The sequence below is a fragment of the Procambarus clarkii genome, chromosome 46 (genome assembly GCF_040958095.1).
Source record: "Procambarus clarkii isolate CNS0578487 chromosome 46, FALCON_Pclarkii_2.0, whole genome shotgun sequence".
NCBI classification, from domain to species: domain Eukaryota; kingdom Metazoa; phylum Arthropoda; class Malacostraca; order Decapoda; family Cambaridae; genus Procambarus; species Procambarus clarkii.
Window position 1 is genome coordinate 16343210 of NC_091195.1, and position 20646 is coordinate 16363855.

The 20646-nt window shown below is 44.3% G+C and overlaps 1 protein-coding gene across 2 annotated transcripts in view; it reads left to right on the forward strand.

Annotated features, from left to right (window-relative positions):
• The first annotated feature begins 623 nt into the window (after positions 1-623).
• The window catches only part of Tnpo (transportin 1), a 96881-nt gene continuing 76858 nt past the window's right edge, over positions 624-20646 (forward strand). For both annotated transcript variants that reach the window (XR_011222173.1, XM_069301715.1), the window contains exon 1: positions 624-780. Coding sequence is in view for 1 of the 2 variants with exons in the window: in XM_069301715.1 (XP_069157816.1) it covers positions 625-780 (156 nt within the window). In the remaining variant the exon portion in view is untranslated. The remainder of the gene's footprint in view (positions 781-20646) is intronic.

Genomic DNA, 20646 nt, shown 5'->3' on the forward strand with positions numbered 1-20646 from the left:
TGTTTTCATAAATGTCAAAAAGTAATGTTGATGGGATGAGGTTGTTGTTGTTGTTAAAGATTCGCTACCAGGAACAAAAAGTTCCAAGTAGCACGGGCTATGGTGAGCCCGTAACGGGATGAGGTGTAACGGCCCGCGGGCATAGCACGTGGAGGGTGGTAGGCTTACGGCCGCCGCCTCCTCTCTTTACCCTCTAATTCCTGTCATTGTCACGCTCGGCGAGACAGTACAATTTATTACAATCATTTAATGTCGAGTGTTGGTGATGGTATTTATTTTATTGTTCAACTATTATGTACACCTGTTTGTTTACATCTATCACAATGAGGGCCCACTAGCTCCCCGCCGCGCTGGTACGTTGCTCGCGATTGGCGGAGAGCAGAATGTGCGCGTTCGAAGCAGCCAATGGCGTAGCCGGACACAAAAGTACTCTGAAGTCAAGCGAAGGCTGAAGAAAGCTCGCATACCTCCCTATTTCCCCCATTTTAAACCCTAGACAAACCCAAAAATAAATTAAACCCTTCAAATATAACAGAATACGGGGTTAAAGCCGAGTAAAGCATTAAATAACGGCGGGAATGGGGTTATTTAGAGCGTGAGGTTGAGTGTTGCCATTGGGGGAGGATGGGAGCTCGCGCGGCTGCCACCATAACTGGATATACTCCCTCACCGGCGCAAAACATGGGGTGGAATCCAGATACAGACGCTTTAGCACAGATTTTAGGATTACTGCGCGAGTCACAATCCCCGGACACTGTAGTGCAACAATCAGTGCAACAGGTAGAATATGTTTTATTGGCCGTGAGTGTGATATAAGCGCGAGAAATGGGTGAAAGTTGTCGGGTTATGTCGCTGCTGGAGAGTGTGTGGGGGGGAGGGGGGATGGCGGCGGTGGACCGCTGATCAAGAAGTGCTAAGTATTGATTTTCCTTTTTTTTCTGGGCGTGAGGTGGGGCGTGTGGCTCCCGCCGTGGTATGTGAGGCTGGCCGGGGGGCGGCTGGTGGAGGCGGCGGTGGGGGAGGAGCTGGGCCTGGTTGGTGGCCTGGAAGGTGGATGTGGTGGGTGAGCAATGTTTACATGATGCCAGCAGCAGCAGCCCTCCTCCACCTTGCTCTACCTTGCCCCACCTTGCCCCTCCACCTTGCTGCTCCACCTTGCTCTACCTTGCCCCTCCACCTTGCCCCACCTTGCTCCACCTTGCTCCACCACCTTGCTCTACCTTGCCCCAACTTGCCCCTCCACCTTGCTCCACCTTGCCCCTCCACATTGCTCCATCTTGCCCCACCACCTTGCTCTACCTTGCCCCACCTTGCATCACCTTGCTGCTCCACCTTGCTCCACCACCTTGCCCCACCTTGCACCACCTTGCCCCTCCACCTTGCTCCAACTTGGTCCACCTTTCTCCATCTTGCTCTACTTTGCTCCACCTCGCCACCTTGCTCCATCTTGCTTCACCTCACCACCTTGCTCCTACATCTTGCTCTACCTTGCTCCATATCACCATATCACCTTGCCCCACCTCGCCACCTTGCTTTACCTTGCCCTACCTTGCTTCACCTCGCTCCACCTTGCCTCACCTCGCTCCACCTTGCCTCACCTCGCTCCACCTTGCCTCACCTCGCTCCACCTTGCCTCACCTCGCTCCGCCTTGCCTCACCTCGCTCCGCCTTGCCTCACCTCGCTCCGCCTCGCCTCACCTCGCTCCGCCTCGCCTCACCTCGCTCCGCCTCGCCTCACCTCGCTCCGCCTCGCCTCACCTCGCTCCGCCTCGCCTCACCTCGCTCCGCCTCGCCTCACCTCGCTCCGCCTCGCCTCACCTCGCTCCGCCTCGCCTCACCTCGCTCCGCCTCGCCTCACCTTGCTCCGCCTCGCCTCACCTCGCTCCACCTCGCCCCACCTCGCCTCGCCTCGCCCCACCTCGCCTCGCCTCGCCCCACCTCGCCTCACCTCGCCCCACCTTATTCCTTCTTCCTCCACCTCGCTCCACCTGGCTCCATCTTTCTTCACCTTGCCCCACCTCGCCCCACCTCGCTCCACCTTGCCCCACCTCGCTCCACCTTGCTCCACCTCGTTCCACCTTGCTCCACCTCGTTCCACCTTGCCCCACCTCGCCCCACCTCGCTCCACCTGGCTCCATCTTCCACTTGCCCCACCTCCACAGCTCCATCACCACCACCTCGCTCCACCTTACCACCTAGCTCCATTTTCCCACCTTAATAAACTTGCATACGCTCTTCCCATGGATAGGGAAAAGGATTGGAGCTTAAGGCGTTATATAAGCCATGTTATTTTTATCACAGGCATCCAGAGTGAGGAATTCTCACATTGCATTGGTGTGTTTTATGTGACATTTTCCAAATTGTTAAGTTTCTGGAGGAACTGGAAAGGTTAGGTGCACTTCTTCATACTGGAATTGCTTTTGTTAGATGTACCTTTCATGAACCTAGTGTCCGGCGACATGCGCACCATTCAAAGCGGGTCGTTCGTGGACGCATGTTATTCCCCCCCCCCCAAAGAATGATCATTATGAAACGAGGCACTAATAATAATTTGTAAAAAAAAATTTGGGTCTGGAAATTGTGGTAATGTATTATTGGCCAGATTTATAAGTAGAATTTGATGCATCTCTGTATCTCAGGAAATTGAAAACGTGTGTTATTTCTCTGTTGGATAATGTTGCTTGTGGCAGTTGGGGCTGGTAAATGATTATTGTGCAGTGGCACTTTGTTATTGGTGTGTGGGATGCTGGTGTGTCAATGGGCCACCTAAGGTGCAGGCTTATATGGTGCTGTGGTTATTGCAGACAGGCCTATGTAGTTGTCATGTTTAGATATAGATAACCTTCTAACCCCACCCCCCCCAAGTTATCCTCCCCCCACCTCCCCGAAGTTATCCTTCCCCCCACCTTCTCCGAGCGGTCCTGCCTCCACCACCTCCCCTCAATGCCATCCTTCCCTCAACCGCCCCCCCCACGAAAGCCGTCCTTCCCTCAACCCCCCCCCCCACGAAAGCCATCCTTCCCTCAACCCCCTCCACGAAAGCTGTCCTTCCCTCAACCCCCCCCCCACGAAAGCCGTCCTTCCCTCAACCCCCCCCACGAAAGCCGTCCTTCCCTCAACCCCCCCCCCCACGAAAGCCATCCTTCCCTCAACCCCCTCCACGAAAGCTGTCCTTCCCTCAACCCCCCCCCCCACGAAAGCCATCCTTCCCTCAACCCCCCCCACGAAAGCCGTCCTTCCCTCAACCCCCCCCCCACGAAAGCCGTCCTTCCCTCAACCCCCTCCACGAAAGCCGTCCTTCCCTCAACCCCCCCCCCCACGAAAGCCGTCCTTCCCTCAACCCCCCCTCCACGAAAGCCGTTCTTCCCTCAACCCCCCCCACGAAAGCCGTCCTTCCCTCAACCCCCCCCACGAAAGCCGTCCTTCCCTCAACCCCCCCCACGAAAGCCGTCCTTCCCTCAACCCCCCCCACGAAAGCCGTCCTTCCCTCAACCCCCCCCCCACGAAAGCCGTCCTTCCCTCAACCCCCCCCCACGAAAGCCGTCCTTCCCTCAACCCCCCCCCACGAAAGCCGTCCTTCCCTCAACCCCCCCCCCCCCCCACGAAAGCCGCCCTTTCCACAACCCCCCCCACAAAAGCTGCCCTTCCCTCAACCCCCCCCCCACAAAAGCTGCCCATCCCTCAACCCCCCCCCCCCCACAAAAGCCGCCCTTCCCTCACCCCCCCTCCCACAAAAGCCGCCCTTCCCTCACCCCCCCTCTCACAAAAGCCGCCCTTCCCTCAACCCCCCCTACAAAAGCCGCCCTTCCCTCAACCCCCCCCCCCCACAAAAGCCGCCCTTCCCTCAACCCCCACCCCACAAAAGCCGCCCTTCCCTCAACCCCCCCCCCACGAAAGCCGTCCTTCCCTCAACCCCCCCCCCACGAAAGCCGTCCTTCCCTCAACCCCCCCCCCACGAAAGCCGTCCTTCCCTCAACCCCCCCCCTACGAAAGCCGTCCTTCCCTCAACCCCCTCCACGAAAGCCGTCCTTCCCTCAACCCCCCCCCCCACGAAAGCCGTCCTTCCCTCAACCCCCCCTCCACGAAAGCCGTTCTTCCCTCAACCCCCCCCACGAAAGCCGTCCTTCCCTCAACCCCCCCCACGAAAGCCGTCCTTCCCTCAACCCCCCCCACGAAATCCGTCCTTCCCTCAACCCCCCCCCACGAAAGCCGTCCTTCCCTCAACCCCCCCCCACGAAAGCCGTCCTTCCCTCAACCCCCCCCCCCCCACGAAAGCCGTCCTTCCCTCAACCCCCCCCCCACGAAAGCCGTCCTTCCCTCAACCCCCCCCCACGAAAGCCGTCCTTCCCTCAACCCCCCCCCCACGAAAGCCATCCTTCCCTCAACCCCCCCCCACGAAAGCCGTCCTTCCCTCAACCCCCCCCCACGAAAGCTGTCCTTCCCTCAACCCCCCCCCCCCCACGAAAGCCGCCCTTTCCACAACCCCCCCCCACAAAAGCTGCCCTTCCCTCAACCCCCCCCCCACAAAAGCTGCCCATCCCTCAACCCCCCCCCCCACAAAAGCCGCCCTTCCCTCACCCCCCCTCCCACAAAAGCCGCCCTTCCCTCACCCCCCCTCTCACAAAAGCCGCCCTTCCCTCAACCCCCCCTACAAAAGCCGCCCTTCCCTCAACCCCCCCCCCACAAAAGCCGCCCTTCCCTCAACCCCCACCCCACAAAAGCCGCCCTTCCCTCAACCCCCCCCCCCCCACAAAAGCCGCCCTTCCCTCAACCCCCACCCCACAAAAGCCGCCCTTCCCTCAACCCCCCCCCCCACAAAAGCCGCCCTTCCCTCAACCCCCACCCCACAAAAGCCGCCCTTCCCTCAACCCCCCCCCCCCTACCCACGAAAGCTGTCCTTCCCTCCACCCCTTTCCCCCCAAAGCTATCCTCTCGCCAATCCATCCCAAATACATGTATGATTTTAACACTTAGAAAAGAAGCTGTTGAAGCGCTGGTTTAGGATCAACCATACAATTGTGTGTTAATTTGACTATTATAAAAACTTGAGGCACTGCCATTTAACACTTTCATATTTAATCTTGCCTGATATCTTACATTAGTCCCCCCTCCCATAAAAAAAGTAGAATAAAATTCTTCAGTGAGTAGCATCAACTATTACTCGAACGTATTTGTGTGTGTGGTCACAAAATTGTTGAATTGGCCAAAAATGAGTTATTCACCCTGATGAATGAAGACAGTGAACAGTAATGCCCGAAACATCACTGGAACATTATCTAACAGTTACAACCACCACAGACCATTGGAACATTATCTAACACAGTGAACAGTTACAAACCCATTAAGATTTCAACTTAGATTCAACAGAGCAGTTGTTGTTGTTAAACACATGGGACAAAATCTTACTGAAGCGACCATATGAGTCATAAGTGCTCATACTCCGCCCAAGTAAAACAGAAACTAGCAACACTTAGCTCCTTAATTGGATGTTTGATTGTTTATTACTGAATTTTATTTATTACTGAATTACTGAATTATTATTTTGATGAATTACTGAATTATTATTTTGATTGTTTATTATTTAGACTGCATTTATTTTAGTAGGGCAAAGTGCTGCAAAAAATCTGAACTTGCTATGTCATTGATACTCTTAAACAAACTTAACTACATAATAAAAAATTGCCGTGTATATTTATAGCGTGGATGAGGTGTGGCATGTTCCATCACTATTACGTCTAATTTTCATGAATGCTTCGTAAATTTTGATCTGAAAGTTGGGCATTAAAGCGATGTGAACCTGGAAATTGTGGCACTTTCTAAAAGTTGGCATTTGGGAACTGTTTTGTGTAGCTAATTTTTAGGAATATGTTTTTCTGAATTACTTCCTTAATTCTCTTTGTAGTATACAGTAACAGCAGTCAAAATAAATTAGGTCAACAATAATTGCACTGTGGTACTTGCATTCAAACTATATAAGTCAGTAAGGTTCATACCCTGGATCTTGCAAATTTGATGAGTGACGTCACTACTAGTGCCTGCATTTGTGCTGTTTTTTGGCCTGAATGTTTTGTGTTGGATATCTGTATGTTGCATTATGATTCTGCTTAACATGCACCCTTTGAGGCTGTACCCTAATACAATAGTATTGCCACCCACAAACTGGCATCCAAATAACGCTGTACTTCATACGCCTGTAAGGGTTTTGTGTTACCTAAACTTGCTTTCCGAGGGACCGCTGAGCTTGCTTTCCGAGGGACCGCTGAGCTTGCTTTCCGAGGGACCGCTGAGCTTGCTTTCCGAGGGACCGCTGAGCTTGCTTTCCGAGGGACCGCTGAGCTTGCTTTCCGAGGGACCGCTGAGCTTGCTTTCCGAGGGACCGCTGAGCTTGCTTTCCGAGGGACCGCTGAGCTTGCTTTCCGAGGGACCGCTGAGCTTGCTTTCCGAGGGACCGCTGAGCTTGCTTTCCGAGGGACCGCTGAGCTTGCTTTCCGAGGGACCGCTGAGCTTGCTTTCCGAGGGACCGCTGAGCTTGCTTTCCGAGGAACCGCTGAGCTTGCTTTCCGAGGGACCGTAAATTCTGTACATTTACCTAAACTAACCAAACCTATCCCAAAAATTACTCTCGGCTGTTAAGGCATTGCTAGCTGGAAGTCTGTTTTTTTTTTTATCTTGCCAAATAAGCATCAGTTTTGGCTATTCTCCATTTTTCATTGGTCTCTTATTATTAGCTTTTTAGGATGAATAATTTATTTAACAGCAAAAGTCAGATGGACACTGAACTCAGTTGTCCATGGAGTTACTTTCTCCTCAACCTCGTCTACCTCCACCTTACGAGACTGACGAATCTCGTCTCCACTCAGAACAGCATGACCTAGATCGTTGGCATCTTATTCTATATACTTGATAATATACTGTACTGCATGCCTTAATCCTCATCAGGTTAGAAAATGCCCTAAATCACATCAGATTGTTAGAAAATGCCCTATATCACATCAGATTGTTAGAAAATGCCCTAAATTACATCAGGTTGTTAGAAAATCCCTTAAATCTCTTCTGGAAAGGTAGCTTCCAAATCATCTTTTCGTCGTTGTCGTCTTTTATACCCCCAATTAACTCCAATTGTTAGGATTTTTCTTCTGTGAATTCCTTAAAGTGGTCTTCTTAACATCACTCCAAACATTTGCCTAATTACAATATATATATTGTAAACATGTGTATATATTGGCTTCAATTGCGTATACTGTTCGTGACTTAGTCGGGAATTCTGTGTTGAATCCCAGGTGGGATGGAAATGGTTAGGCACATTTGCTATTGCCACATTTTCTATTCACCAAGTAGTAAATAGGCACCCAGGACTTAGTCATCCTGGTGGGGCTCGATATAAGCCTGGCATGTATATATGTATATACACTGGCTGTCTGTCCCTTGACATATACAGTACCAGTACTATGAATTAGACAGCCACGTGCTTTGTGAACTCCTCGGGGCCGAGACCCGTCGGTTAACGTGTTGCGTTTGTATAAGTTGCCTTTAAATCTAGGGAGGAAAATCGGCAAGTTCATAGCATAAAATCGACAGTATTTTGTTTGGTTTCGCCAATATGATAAGTCCTGATTCACTTGCTATCTTGATGATCATTGTTGATGGAGCAATATTTACGTGGAAGAGGTGGTGGTGGATGTTGGTGTTAGATTGACCAAAGTGGAGATTAATGGTGATAAGGTAACCTCAGATGTTGACGCATTTGGGTCAACATGTGATGAGTTAGGTGCAGGTGGGGCAATGTGTGCTTTCTTGGAATTCTTTGCAAAAAAAAACATTGATATTTGTTTCATTCCCTTTGATCTTGTTTTAAAAAATTTAATATAAAAATTGTACTGGTTCATTGTGTCCTTAGTTTCAAACTCGGTTACTTGTTTCCATAAATGCCAGAATGCCTTCAAAATATTGCGGAACTGTTTCCATATTACGTTTTTCCTCTAACTCTTCATTTTCCCCCTTCCTCGCCATCATCATTATTGCACTCTTCTGACTTTTTTGCTGTAAATAATTTTATAATTTCATCTTCAGTCATGTTTAATCAGTTCTGCTCTCAGTTTTGGGGACTTAATCCTGTAGCCATACCTCTAGACACAGGCTAGGAGTTCCTCTCTCAATTTTGTCTTCTTGCTAACTTTCTTGGCTGCAGATCCTTCAAAAACTGCCTCATCATCTTCCTCGGGAAACAGACTTGTAGGCCAAAGTTTTTTCCAACTATGTCTTAGTGTTTGCTTTACCTTGTACCATGCATTAGCAATAGTCCAGATAACCAACTAGTGTGAAGACTTTAAAAAACACTCCTTAACTATTCCTGGCTGATTATTAATACATCTGGCAAACATGCTCTTGTAGTAGTGCTTATGGTTCTTAATTATCCTTGAGTCATGGGTTGGATCAGTGAAGTTATATTTGGTGATACGAATGTACCGATGATATTGCCATTTACTAGCTCATCACCTCGTGGATGTGTTGCACTATTATTTAGCAGCAGTGCAACTTTGCTGTTTTGCAGGAGCACCAGACCATCAGCAGATTCTTTCACCATGTATCCTAATGAACCTAAAGCCATGGCGGATTTTAAAGCTTCTGAGCCATCCATCACTACGCATTTCTCGAATTTTCATTGCTTGGTGAAACTCACGTGTCGTTTCCATGAATAGCTTCTGTTTGTACTACTGCCATACTGCATTATCAACACACTCAACTTTTGCTTTACTTCCTATCTTTCTATTTTGTATTGCCTAATCACGAGTAACCGAACCAACCTTGATCGGAAAACTGGAAGATTTCGAATTCATGGCATTAGCAAAGCATGTGGCTGTCTGTAATGTGTCTGTGGTCTGTAAATAAAGAAAAAAAAGTGGTAAAACACTGAAACATCCAAGGATAAAACAGGAAGTGTGTGCAAAGTCCAGCACCAGGTGTTGACAAGTGCCAGACACAATCTTGCAGAGTGCAGAATTAAATAATAATAATTTGCTACTTTTTGTGTTTCTTACATTTTACATACGCATTAATACTGTAATTCTATAATTAAAAACAATTTTTTTGAATTTTTATATATTTTGTGCATAGGCCGGTATGACCATTTCTCCCTAGTCACTGTCCAATGGTTAAAGGATCATACTCTGACTTGTTTTGATCTCTTGTATAAGCAAAAGGATTTTATCATGTATTTTTTTTCCATTCTTTCTGATCTTGAGTTTCTTGTTAGCTGCATTTATTGCACTTTCGTATATCTTGTAATCTGAATCTTTGTGCATTGATACTTTGTCCAGAAGGTTCAGCTTGGTTGTTAAAGTTCTTGTTACTTCTCAAATTCATTCTTCTTGGCCTGTATTTTTGTACAAGTTCAGCGATGAACATCTTATCTTGAGGTTATCTTGAGATGATTTCGGGGCTTTTTTAGTGTCCCCGCGGCCCGTGACAGCTTACTAACACCCAGGTACCTATTTTACTGCTAGGTAACAGGGGCATAGGGTGAAAGAAACTCTGCCCATTGTTTCTCGCTGGCGCCCGGGATCGAACCCGGGACCACAAGATCACAAGTCAAGTGTGCTGTCCGCTCGGCCAACCGGCTCCCCATTGTGACCACTCCCAACATTGTGAAATTATTCTTATGATTGTTCAATGTCCTAATGTATTAATTAAATACCTTCAGGGAGTATTTTGCAAAGTCTCTCTGAGAATCTCGGTTAGTCAAAGAAGTGATCATCTTAGACCTGTATATGAGTTTTAACAATTGTATTCCATCTTGGTAATTACCTAAGTGTAATTACCTAAGTGTAGTTACAGGATGAGAGCTACGCTCGTGGTGTCCCGTCTTCCCAGCACTCTTTGTCATATAACGCTTTGAAACTACTGACGGTCTTGGCCTCCACCACCTTCTCACTTAACTTGTTCCAACCGTCTACCACTCTATTTGCGAAGGTGAATTTTCTTATATTTCTTCGGCATCTGTGTTTAGCTAGTTTAAATCTATGACCTCTTGTTCTTGAAGTTCCAGGTCTCAGGAAGTCTTCCCTGTCGATTTTGTCAATTCCTGTTACTATTTTGTATGTAGTGATCATATCACCTCTTTTTCTTCTGTCTTCTAGTTTTGGCATATTTAATGCTTCTAACCTCTCCTCGTAGCTCTTGCCCTTCAGTTCTGGGAGCCACTTAGTAGCATGTCTTTGCACCTTTTCCAGTTTGTTGATGTGCTTCTTAAGATATGGGCACCACACAACAGCTGCATATTCTAGCTTTGGCCTAACAAAAGTCATGAACAATTTCTTTAGTATATCGCCATCCATGTATTTAAATGCAATTCTGAAGTTAGAAAGCATAGCATAGGCTCCTTGCACAATATTCTTTATGTGGTCCTCAGGTGATAGTTTTCTATCTAGAACCACTCCTAGATCTCTTTCTTTATCAGAATTCTTTAAAGATTTCTCACATAATATATAGGTTGTGTGGGGTCTATGTTCTCCTATTCCACATTCCATAACATGACATTTATTAACATTAAATTCCATTTGCCAAGTGGTGCTCCATATACTTATTTTGTCCAGGTCTTTTTGAAGGGCATGAGAGTCATCTAAATTTCTTATCCTTCCTATTATCTTAGCATCATCAGCAAACATGTTCATATAATTCTGTATACCAACTGGTAGATCATTTATGTACACAATAAACATCACTGGTGCAAGAACTGAACCCTGTGGTACTCCACTTGTGACATTTCTCCATTCTGATACATTGCCTCTGATTACTGCCCTCATTTTTCTATCAGTCAGAAAATTTTTCATCCATGATAGAAGCTTACCTGTCACCCCTCCAATATTTTCCAGTTTCCAGAACAACCTCTTATGTGGAACTCTGTCGAAAGCCTTTTTTAGGTCCAGATAGATGCAGTCAACCCAACCATCTCTTTCCTGTAATATCTCTGTGGCTCGATCATAGAAACTGAGTAAATTCGATACACAGGATCTTCCAGATCGAAAACCATACTGTCTGTCTGATATTATATCATTTCTCTCTAGGTGTTCTACCCATTTAGTTTTGATTAGTTTTTCCAATACTTTCACTATTACACTTGTTAATGATACAGGTCTATAATTGAGGGGGTCTTCCCTGCTGCCACTTTTGTAGATTGGAACTATGTTAGCCTGTTTCCACCCGTCTGCTACGATTCCTGTACACAGGGATGCCTGAAAGATCAGGTGAAGTGGAATGCTGAGCTCAGATGCACATTCTCTCAGAACCCATGGTGAAACGCCATCTGGGCCAGCTGCTTTGTTCTTACCGAGCTCCTTGAGCATTTTTTCCACTACGTCTCTAGACACCTCTATGTGTTCTATGTTGTTCTCTGGAATTCTTATTGTATCTGGTTCCCTAAAGATTTCATTTTGTACAAACACACTTTGGAACTTTTCGTTTAGTGTTTCACACATTTCCTTTTCATCTTCCGTGAATCTATTTCCCATTTTCAACCTCTGAATATTATCCTTTACCTGCAATTTGTTGTTTATGAATTTATAGAATAGACCTGGTTCTGTTTTACATTTGTCCGCAATCCCTTTTTCAAAATTTCTTTCTGCCTCTCTCCTCACTGCCGTGTAGTTGTTTCTCGCATCTTTGTATCGCTGGTATGTTTGGGGGTTCGGCCTCTTCCTGTATTGATTCCATTTTTGTGTCTTTCGGTCTCTAGCCCTCTCGCAATTTCTATTGAACCAATCCTGTTTCCTAGTTCTGCATCTCTGTTTTGGTATAAATTTTTTTGTGCCTTTATCATATATTTCATATTTATCATATATTATATATCATTATATTTGGTGTATGTGATCATGTGTAGGGATGTTTCCTCGTGCCTGGTTTTGATCGATCATGTCGGTTTCTGTTAGCACAAGACCTGGGGCCAGATTCACGAAGCAGTTACGCAAGCATTTATGAACCTGTACATCTTTTCTCAATCTTTGGCGGCCTTGTTTACAATTATTAGTGTTAATGAGCTCCGAAGCACTAGGAGGCTGTTTATAACAATAACAGTCGATTGGGACGTTCTCATGCTTATAAACTGTTTTAACAAATGTAAACAAAACAGTCAAATGATTGAGAAAAGATGTGCACGTTCGTAAGTACTTGCGTAACTGCTTCGTGAATCTGACTCCTGGAATACTGTTACCTCGGGTGAGTTCAGTTTCATATAGGGCTAAAAAAAATTGGCCCTCCTATTCGTTATTCATGTAGTTTGTTGTCTCTTGGATAAATTATCCCATCATAAAACCTTGTGCTTCAGCTGTTACCTTTATCACAGGATGCAGGTCTGTAGCTGCTTATGGTGTTCCTGTGTGTTTTATAGCATATTTCAGATTAATCGGCTTGATACAAATCTGAGCTATTGTAATGCATTATTGCATCCAATACTGTATTGTTAAAATCATCGTTGCTGGTTGCAGTTGTCTTTTGTATATACTGTAGTATTATACATGTTCTAGCTTTTCTGAAAGTTTTGATAGTACTGTATCTAGGAGATGGAATTCCCCTTTAGTTACTGTGACTCTTCTCTTCCTTGTGTTTTGCTTATTTTAATAATGTCAGAACCTCATCTTCAGTACATGTATGCACTCAAATTTGTTCAATTTATTGACTGCTTCTGGCATTCCTGAAGCCTGAGAGGTTGGTCCAACATTCTGCACTAGTATGCTGTAGTGTGTATTGTCACTTTTTTTTTTTTTTTTTTTTTGAGATGTATACAAGAGTTGTTACATTCTTGTACAGCCACTAGTACGCGTAGCGTTTCGGGCAGGTCCCTGGAATACGATCCCCGCCGCGAAAAATCGTTTTTTCATCCAAGTACACATTTTACTGTTGCGTTAAACAGAGGCTACAGTTAAGGAATTGCGCCCAGTAAATCCTCCCCGGCCAGGATACGAACCCATGACATAGCGCTCGCGGAACGCCAGGCGAGTGTCTTACCACTACACTACGGAGACTGTGGTCTTGGTCTTGCTTCCTTCTTGGTGTCAATATATTGGGTTGTTGTGACTCATTGTAATTGCCTAAGTGTAGTTACAGGATGAGTGCAGTTACAGAATGGATGAGTGTAGTTACAGGATCAGAGAACACTGTATAAACATCAGAGGTCCGCGGTTGTTAAACGTCCTCCCAGCAAGCATAAGAAATATTGTCGGAACAACCGTGGACATCTTCAAGAGGAAACTAGATTTATTCCTCCAAGGAGTGCCGGACCAACCGGGCTGTGGTGGGTATGTGGGCCTGCGGGTCGCTCCAAGCAACAGCCTGGTGGACCAGACTCACAAGTCAAGCCTGGCCTCGGGCCGGGCTTGGGGAGTAGAACAACTCCCAGAACCCCATCAACCAGGTATCAACCAAGAGTGATACTCTCTTGGTGTCCTGCATCCCAGCTCTGTCATGTAATGCTTTGACACTATTGACAGTTTTGGCCTCCTTTATTCTCCAAATTTTATCCTTTAGTTTAAAATAGTTTCCTTTATTTTATCCCAGTTTCTCAGTTAACTTGTTCCGACAGTCTACTACTCTGTTTGCGAATGGGTATTTTTCCATTTGCACGCTGCGTACCTATCAGTGACTATGGGGGGAGCGAGATCTTGCTGTGCACTCCACCACTTAGTCATTTACACCTGATGTGCTAATTACTTCCCTCAACATTTTCATCGTATTTTTTCTTGGATATGGATGGAATGGCTTCAACAACCTTTTTGCTTCTGTGCATTCCACTTGCCGACCACTCGTTTGGTTAATAGGTCTATTTAATACTTTGTCTGATGTTGTAATGTAACCTTGTACAGTGGTACCTCAGCTTACGAATTTAATCCGTTCCCAGAGACGGCTCATGAGCCGAATATTCGTAAACTGAAGCGAATTTTCTTATAAGAAATAATGTAAATTGAATTAATCCGTTCCAGACTCCCCAAAAAATTAACTTCAAAAGTAAATTTTATACCTAATTCACCCCAAATCTTCAGTATTAAAGTATGTAAAAGTTATTACTTACCTTTACTGATGACTTGTTGGTGTATGAAGGACGATGAGGAAGGGGGTGGGGGGAAAGGAGAGAGGTGTTAGTGTTTGGAAGGGGAATCCCCCTTCCAAATCTTTAAATTCGTCAATAAATCTTTCAGCCGCTGGTTTGTCTGAGCTGGCAGCCTCCCCATGCCTCACAACACTATGAATACTGTACCACTTCTTTTTCTAAATTTCCCTAACTGTCCCCTGCTTGCCTTAAACTCTTTCGTATCAGCATCACTTGTTCCAGGGGTTTTCTTTAAAACGTCTTTGTGCAATTGCCTTGCTTTCTCCCAAATGATCTCTGAAATGCTATCACCTGCTAACTAACTCCTTGTGTATCCAAATTAATAACAACTTTTCAACATCCTCAAGTGTTTGTGTTCTTTGTTTCATGATTGTTGATGTGCCTTTTGCCACTTTAGCACTCATAATGTCCTTTTTCTTAGCAAGTACAGTGCATATTGTTGAGAGAGATTTGTTGTACTGCCTAGCTAGATCAACAAACCATGTACCATTTTCATGCTTATGAATGATCTCTTGTCTTTCCTCTATGGTCATTCTCACATGTGTTTTCTTGGCTTGAACCTTACCACCGGCTTTCTTGGGACCCATGGTGAGATATATAACAACAACTTTTATGTTCAAATACCCAAAAATCAGAGAAAACTAATTCTTTACAAAGAATTCGGGCGCAATAGCCGTGCTACCACGCGCTGGTGGCACTGCGATCGCGTGGTGGCCATACACGTATCAACAAACTTCATTTCCCGAGGCAAAGCTCGTAACCCGATTCAGATTTTACGAAGAAATTGGGCTCGTAACCTGAAAAGTTCGTAAATAGGGGCATTCGTGAGCCGAGGTGTCACCGCACAGTACTATGTTTTCAGTGTAAAAAGCACTGGGATTTAATCAATCATAGCTATCATCCATGATTTGTACTGCTGTGTATTCTTTCTGAGAACAGTTCTACTGGCACGTAACCTAAATAACACAGGTTAACATAGTGAAAATAACCTTTGGTAACCTAACCAAATGTTGGAACGCGCTTGCCCTGAGAAATCGACAAGAAGTATACTGTATCGTGGATGCATATGGTAACTAGTAGATAATGTAACATTGGGTAGTCACTGACCATTAAGTGTAAACATTGTCTTTGTTTATCCTGCCCTCCCAAGACCAAATATAGAGATCATGCATCTCTGAGCTGAGAAAGAACTCAATCAACATCAAAGGCCCAAGACTTTCCAACACACTTTCCCTACTCATACAGGGGCATAACTGGCCAACCTCTCATAGTTTTCAAAAGAAAACTCAACACTTTCAAAGGATATTTGATCAACCAGGCTGTGAGCAGCCACTTCAAACGAATCGATTTTGGTTGATTAGATCAGCAACCAGGAGGCCTGGTCAGAGATTGGGCCGCAGGGATGTTAATCCTCGGAATGAACAGGTATTCAACAGGTACAGTAGGTAGTACTGTTGGAAAATCTCTATATATTTTGTCAATTTTAATTGATGCTATGGTCACAAGCTGACCAGTGGTGCTGTTAACTTGTGTTGCATGTGCCAGCCCTGGTTGCTCACTTGGTACCGAGGCCTTCACACCCGGGAATGGTGTCCATGATTTTTTTCTTCAAAATGGTGTTTACTGGAGGCTTGAGAAAGCTGATATGATCCCCGTGTACCTGTGGGACTTCATAAATCTTATGCAGTACTCTAAATTGTATATATATGATTTGAGCAGTTCAATCAAACTGCGCAAAATCATATATATTAGGCCAAAATCATGTATACATGATGTGGTCAGTGGAAGGAGTAATATGGTTCCCATTGGAGGTTTGCTAATTCTAGTGTTTTTAATTTTTCCCAATTAATCCTCATATTGTTGAAATTGAATTTATTGAACAGCCCTTCTGGCTTGTTTATCCTTTCTGATGTATTACATGTATTTTTGTAGGTTTGTTCTCGTTTGCAACCTACATGCTCAAATCACAATGTTCCCGAGTCTTCGTTGTTTGTGAAGATCAGATAGTGTTTTCGTTCCTAGTTGGCTCTTGTTATCTGATGGTCGTGTGAAAATTTGGCACAATCTAGTAGTTCTCTGAACAGTGATTGGTTGTTTCCAGGTTGATTTCCTGTTGTGATGGTATTGTTTGATATTCTCCTTATTCAATTGCATAGATTGAAGTCCCCAAGGAAAATTATATCTGGTACCAGGTTTTCTAGATTATTGAGGCAAGATCTCTTTATTTATCTGTTCTGTGAATTCCTCAACAGTTGTAGCTGGGGGTTTGTATATTAAAATTTTAATGAAGTTTGTTCTCTACTTTGATTCTAAGTATCTCTTTCACCCCATTTGTAGTTTAAATTAAGAACTCTATACATACAAGTTCCTCTTTAATATACAGTATTCCTCCATTTGATCTACTCTATTACATGGCTTTGAATTATATCTTGATCTGGACTTCACTGTCCAGGCCTGGTCGACAACTGGGCCACAGGAACGCTAAGCCCCGAAATTACCTTAAGGTCTATAATGCTCTGTTACTCTCTTGTGGAAATCTGACCATTTAATTAAGATGATCGCATTTCATGTCTTTGAGAGCATGGCTTTGGGCGGAAAAATCTGCAGTTCCAAAATTGCATGCACGCATTCCTAGCATGTACAGTACCAGCATTTTCTCGGTAGTGTAGAACTGCATCTTGTCTGCCAGTTTAACATACTGTGTGCACATTTCCTGTGCATAATGTTTGTATGTCTTCCCATTTGTATGTGTTTGGTGTGCTGGTGTACATTTGTGATGCAGAAAATCTATGTTTTCTGGCCTAATTTCTATTTATTTGCACTTGCTCTTCCAATATTAGCTCTCATTGCTAATATTATTGTTTGAACCATAGTACAGTATTGCTGTTATGGTGTTCTTTGATGGTGCTGTTGTGGCTTCCTGAGCTACCAGATCCTGTGGGTTGCTTGGTGTCAAATTTTATTTTATGTCTTATCTGCATATAAACACAGTATCTGGTAAATTCTTTGTATAATCTGAATGTTGGAGTTCAGTCCCTGAGCCCATTGTGTGTGTGTGTAATTACCTAAGTGTAGTTACAGGATGAGAGCTACGCTCGTGGTGTCCCGTCTTCCCAGCACTCTTTGTCATATAACGCTTTGAAACTACTGACGGTCTTGGCCTCCACCACCTTCTCACTTAACTTGTTCCAACCGTCTACCACTCTATTTGCGAAGGTGAATTTTCATATATTTCTTCGGCATCTGTGTTTAGCTAGTTTAAATCTATGACCTCTTGTTCTTGAAGTGCCAGGTCTCAGGAAATCCTCCCTGTCGATTTTATCAATCCCTGTTACTATTTTGTATGTAGTGATCATATCACCTCTTTTTCTTCTGTCTTCTAGTTTTGGCATGTTTAATGCTTCCAACCTCTCCTCGTAGCTCTTACCCTTCAGTTCTGGGAGCCACTTCGTAGCATGTCTTTGCACCTTTTCCAGTTTGTTGATGTGCTTCTTAAGATATGGGCACCACACAACAACTGCATATTCTAGCTTTGGCCTAACAAAAGTCATGAACAATTTCTTTAGTATATCGCCATCCATGTATTTAAATGCAATTCTGAAGTTAGAAAGCATCGCATAGGCTCCTTGCACAATATTCTTTATGTGGTCCTCAGGTGATAGTTTTCTATCTAGAACCACCCCTAGATCTCTTTCTTTATCAGAATTCTTTAAAGATTTCTCACATAATATATAGGTTGTATGGGGTCTATGTTCTCCTATTCCACATTCCATAACATGACATTTATTAACATTAAATTCCATTTGCCAGGTGGTGCTCCATATACTTATTTTGTCCAGGTCTTCTTGAAGGGCATGACAATCATCTAAATTTCTTATCCTTCCTATTATCTTAGCATCATCAGCAAACATGTTCATATAATTCTGTATACCAACTGGTAGATCATTTATGTAGACAATAAACATCACTGGTGCAAGAACTGAACCCTGTGGTACTCCACTTGTGACATTTCTCCATTCCGATACATTGCCTCTGATTACTGCCCTCATTTTTCTATCAGTCAGAAAATTTTTCATCCATGATAGAAGCTTACCTGTCACCCCTCCAATATTTTCCAGTTTCCAGAACAACCTCTTATGTGGAACTCTGTCGAAAGCCTTTTTTAGGTCCAGATAGATGCAGTCAACCCAACCATCTCTTTCCTGTAATATCTCTGTGGCTCGATCATAGAAACTGAGTAAATTCGATACACAGGATCTTCCAGATCGAAAACCATACTGTCTGTCTGATATTATATCATTTCTCTCCAGGTGTTCTACCCATTTAGTTTTGATTAGCTTTTCCAATACTTTCACTATTACACTTGTCAATGATACAGGTCTATAATTGAGGGGGTCTTCCCTGCTGCCACTTTTGTAGATTGGAACTATGTTAGCCTGTTTCCACACGTCTGCTACGATTCCTGTACACAGGGATGCCTGAAAGATCAGGTGAAGTGGAATGCTGAGCTCAGATGCACATTCTCTCAGAACCCATGCTGAAACTTGGTGTGTGTGTGTGTGTGTGTGTGTGTGTGTGTAACCTTTCACACTACTTCCCACAGCATGGGTATGGGGTGCACAATAAATACCAAAAATTGTATAATTAATGTGTGAGGCTTGTCTTATCAGTTTGACTAGAGGTGTCCACATTAGTCTGTCATGGTAACAGATTACATATAGGGTACGTTCCCTTTCTGCGTGTGATGTGTGAAGATAATTCTGCACAGCTCGTAAAATCTTTTATTACAAATGCCACATTTAATGCTTAGTTTTCCTTTGGAATAAAATGATATGCCCTCCCACAATCCATGTTTCTTAGTTTGTCCTGGATAGGCTTCTTATTACAACCCCCCCCCCCCAAGAGAATTTATGGGTATCGCTTGCTTGCTGCTGCTTTTTTTTTTTTTTCTCTCTCTCTCTCTCCATTCATTCCCCCCCCCCCCCCCCCCTCTGTGTGGGTGGGTGGGTGAAATTAGATCAGTGATTACGAGGCAATGTATCAGTCTGGAAAAATGTTACAAGTGGAGTAAGTACCACAGTTTTCATACCTGGAGCATACCCGAGAGGGTTTCGGGAGTTGTTCTACTCCCCGAGCCCGGCCTGAGGCCATATAACCAAGCAACAAGCTGTTGACCGTGTGTGTTTGATGATGCCAAGTTACTAGGGAAAATAAGAGACTTGGATGACTGTCCCATCAAATCAAGGGAGCGTAGCATCACAAGTCAAATGGAATTCAACGTGAATAAATACCATGCAGTGAGTGGTATGTTGAGTAGGGGAAAACAAGCCATGCTACAAATTGTAGAAAGATACTGAGGAACTTGAGACACACACTTATGTGATTTAGGGGGATGTGGAGTTAGGGGTGGTTCTGGACTGTAAATTCAATCCATATTAAAGGCATTGTGGGAGGAGCCTATGCTGTGCTCACAAACTTCAGAAATTGGTGTTTTTTCTTAGACTATAAAACAGCAAAAATTTTTCTCCTCTTAAAACATGGTTTTACACCTAGGTAAGATTTTTTTTAGGCTTATTAGGTGGCTTAATTTGTTATCCATTTAAGGTGATTGTTATTTGATCTAATATGCCTTGATGTTTTTCTGCAGATTTCTGGAAATTTTGCAATATTTGGGCTATTTTCTGGATTTTGCTTATGAAGCTATACAGTAAATGTACATAGACCCTTTTATGCCAATAAATAATTTTTTTGTAGCACAAGCTGGTAACTTGATAACCAGTTTGATAACACAAATGCAGCAAGATACTTGTTGCACTGTCATGCTGACTCGTAAACTTGTGCAGTCAGCCAGAAGTGGCCTTTAAGTTGTCAGTGCCCATGGTTAATGCCGGTCTCTCAGCCTACAGGCTACAGTCGTGTAGAATGAAAGTTTGTGTGTTTTTATCACGCCTTCCACCAATGCTCTTTACTCTCAAGCTATGTGATCTGCTTCCTTTGCTTGTTGACATAAGAAAAAGCACTTAGTATGAATGGCTCACTTTTCTGCCAGCCACTTTCCTTTCCAGTTGTGATAGTGTTTTTCTAATCCTGTAATTGACCTTATTATCTATGGTAGGGAAGTTCCTCTGACCTATAACTATATTAATAAATAATAATAATAATAAATTTTTATTCAGGTAAGGTACATACATAGAAGGTAAGATACAAAAGTTGATGGATTTATAGATAGAGCTAGTACATACAATGCCTAAAGCCACTATTACGCAAAGCGTTTCGGCCATATTATTGCCTCAACATTATTTAAACTCGCAAATAATAATGTAAAGCAAAGCCAGTAAAAATGCCAGCCCCTCCTCCAAAAATGGGGAGGTAAATGTAACAGCACAAGTAAGTGTAATTATGTACTATTCGTAACAATCGGGAAATGAACTTATTACACTTGGTATTAAACCATACTGTCAGTTCGGAGGATGGGTTGAAAAATGCATATAGTGAAGTGTCAAACACCCTTTCCCCCCCCCCCATCCTCCCCACACGCACGTGCTGGA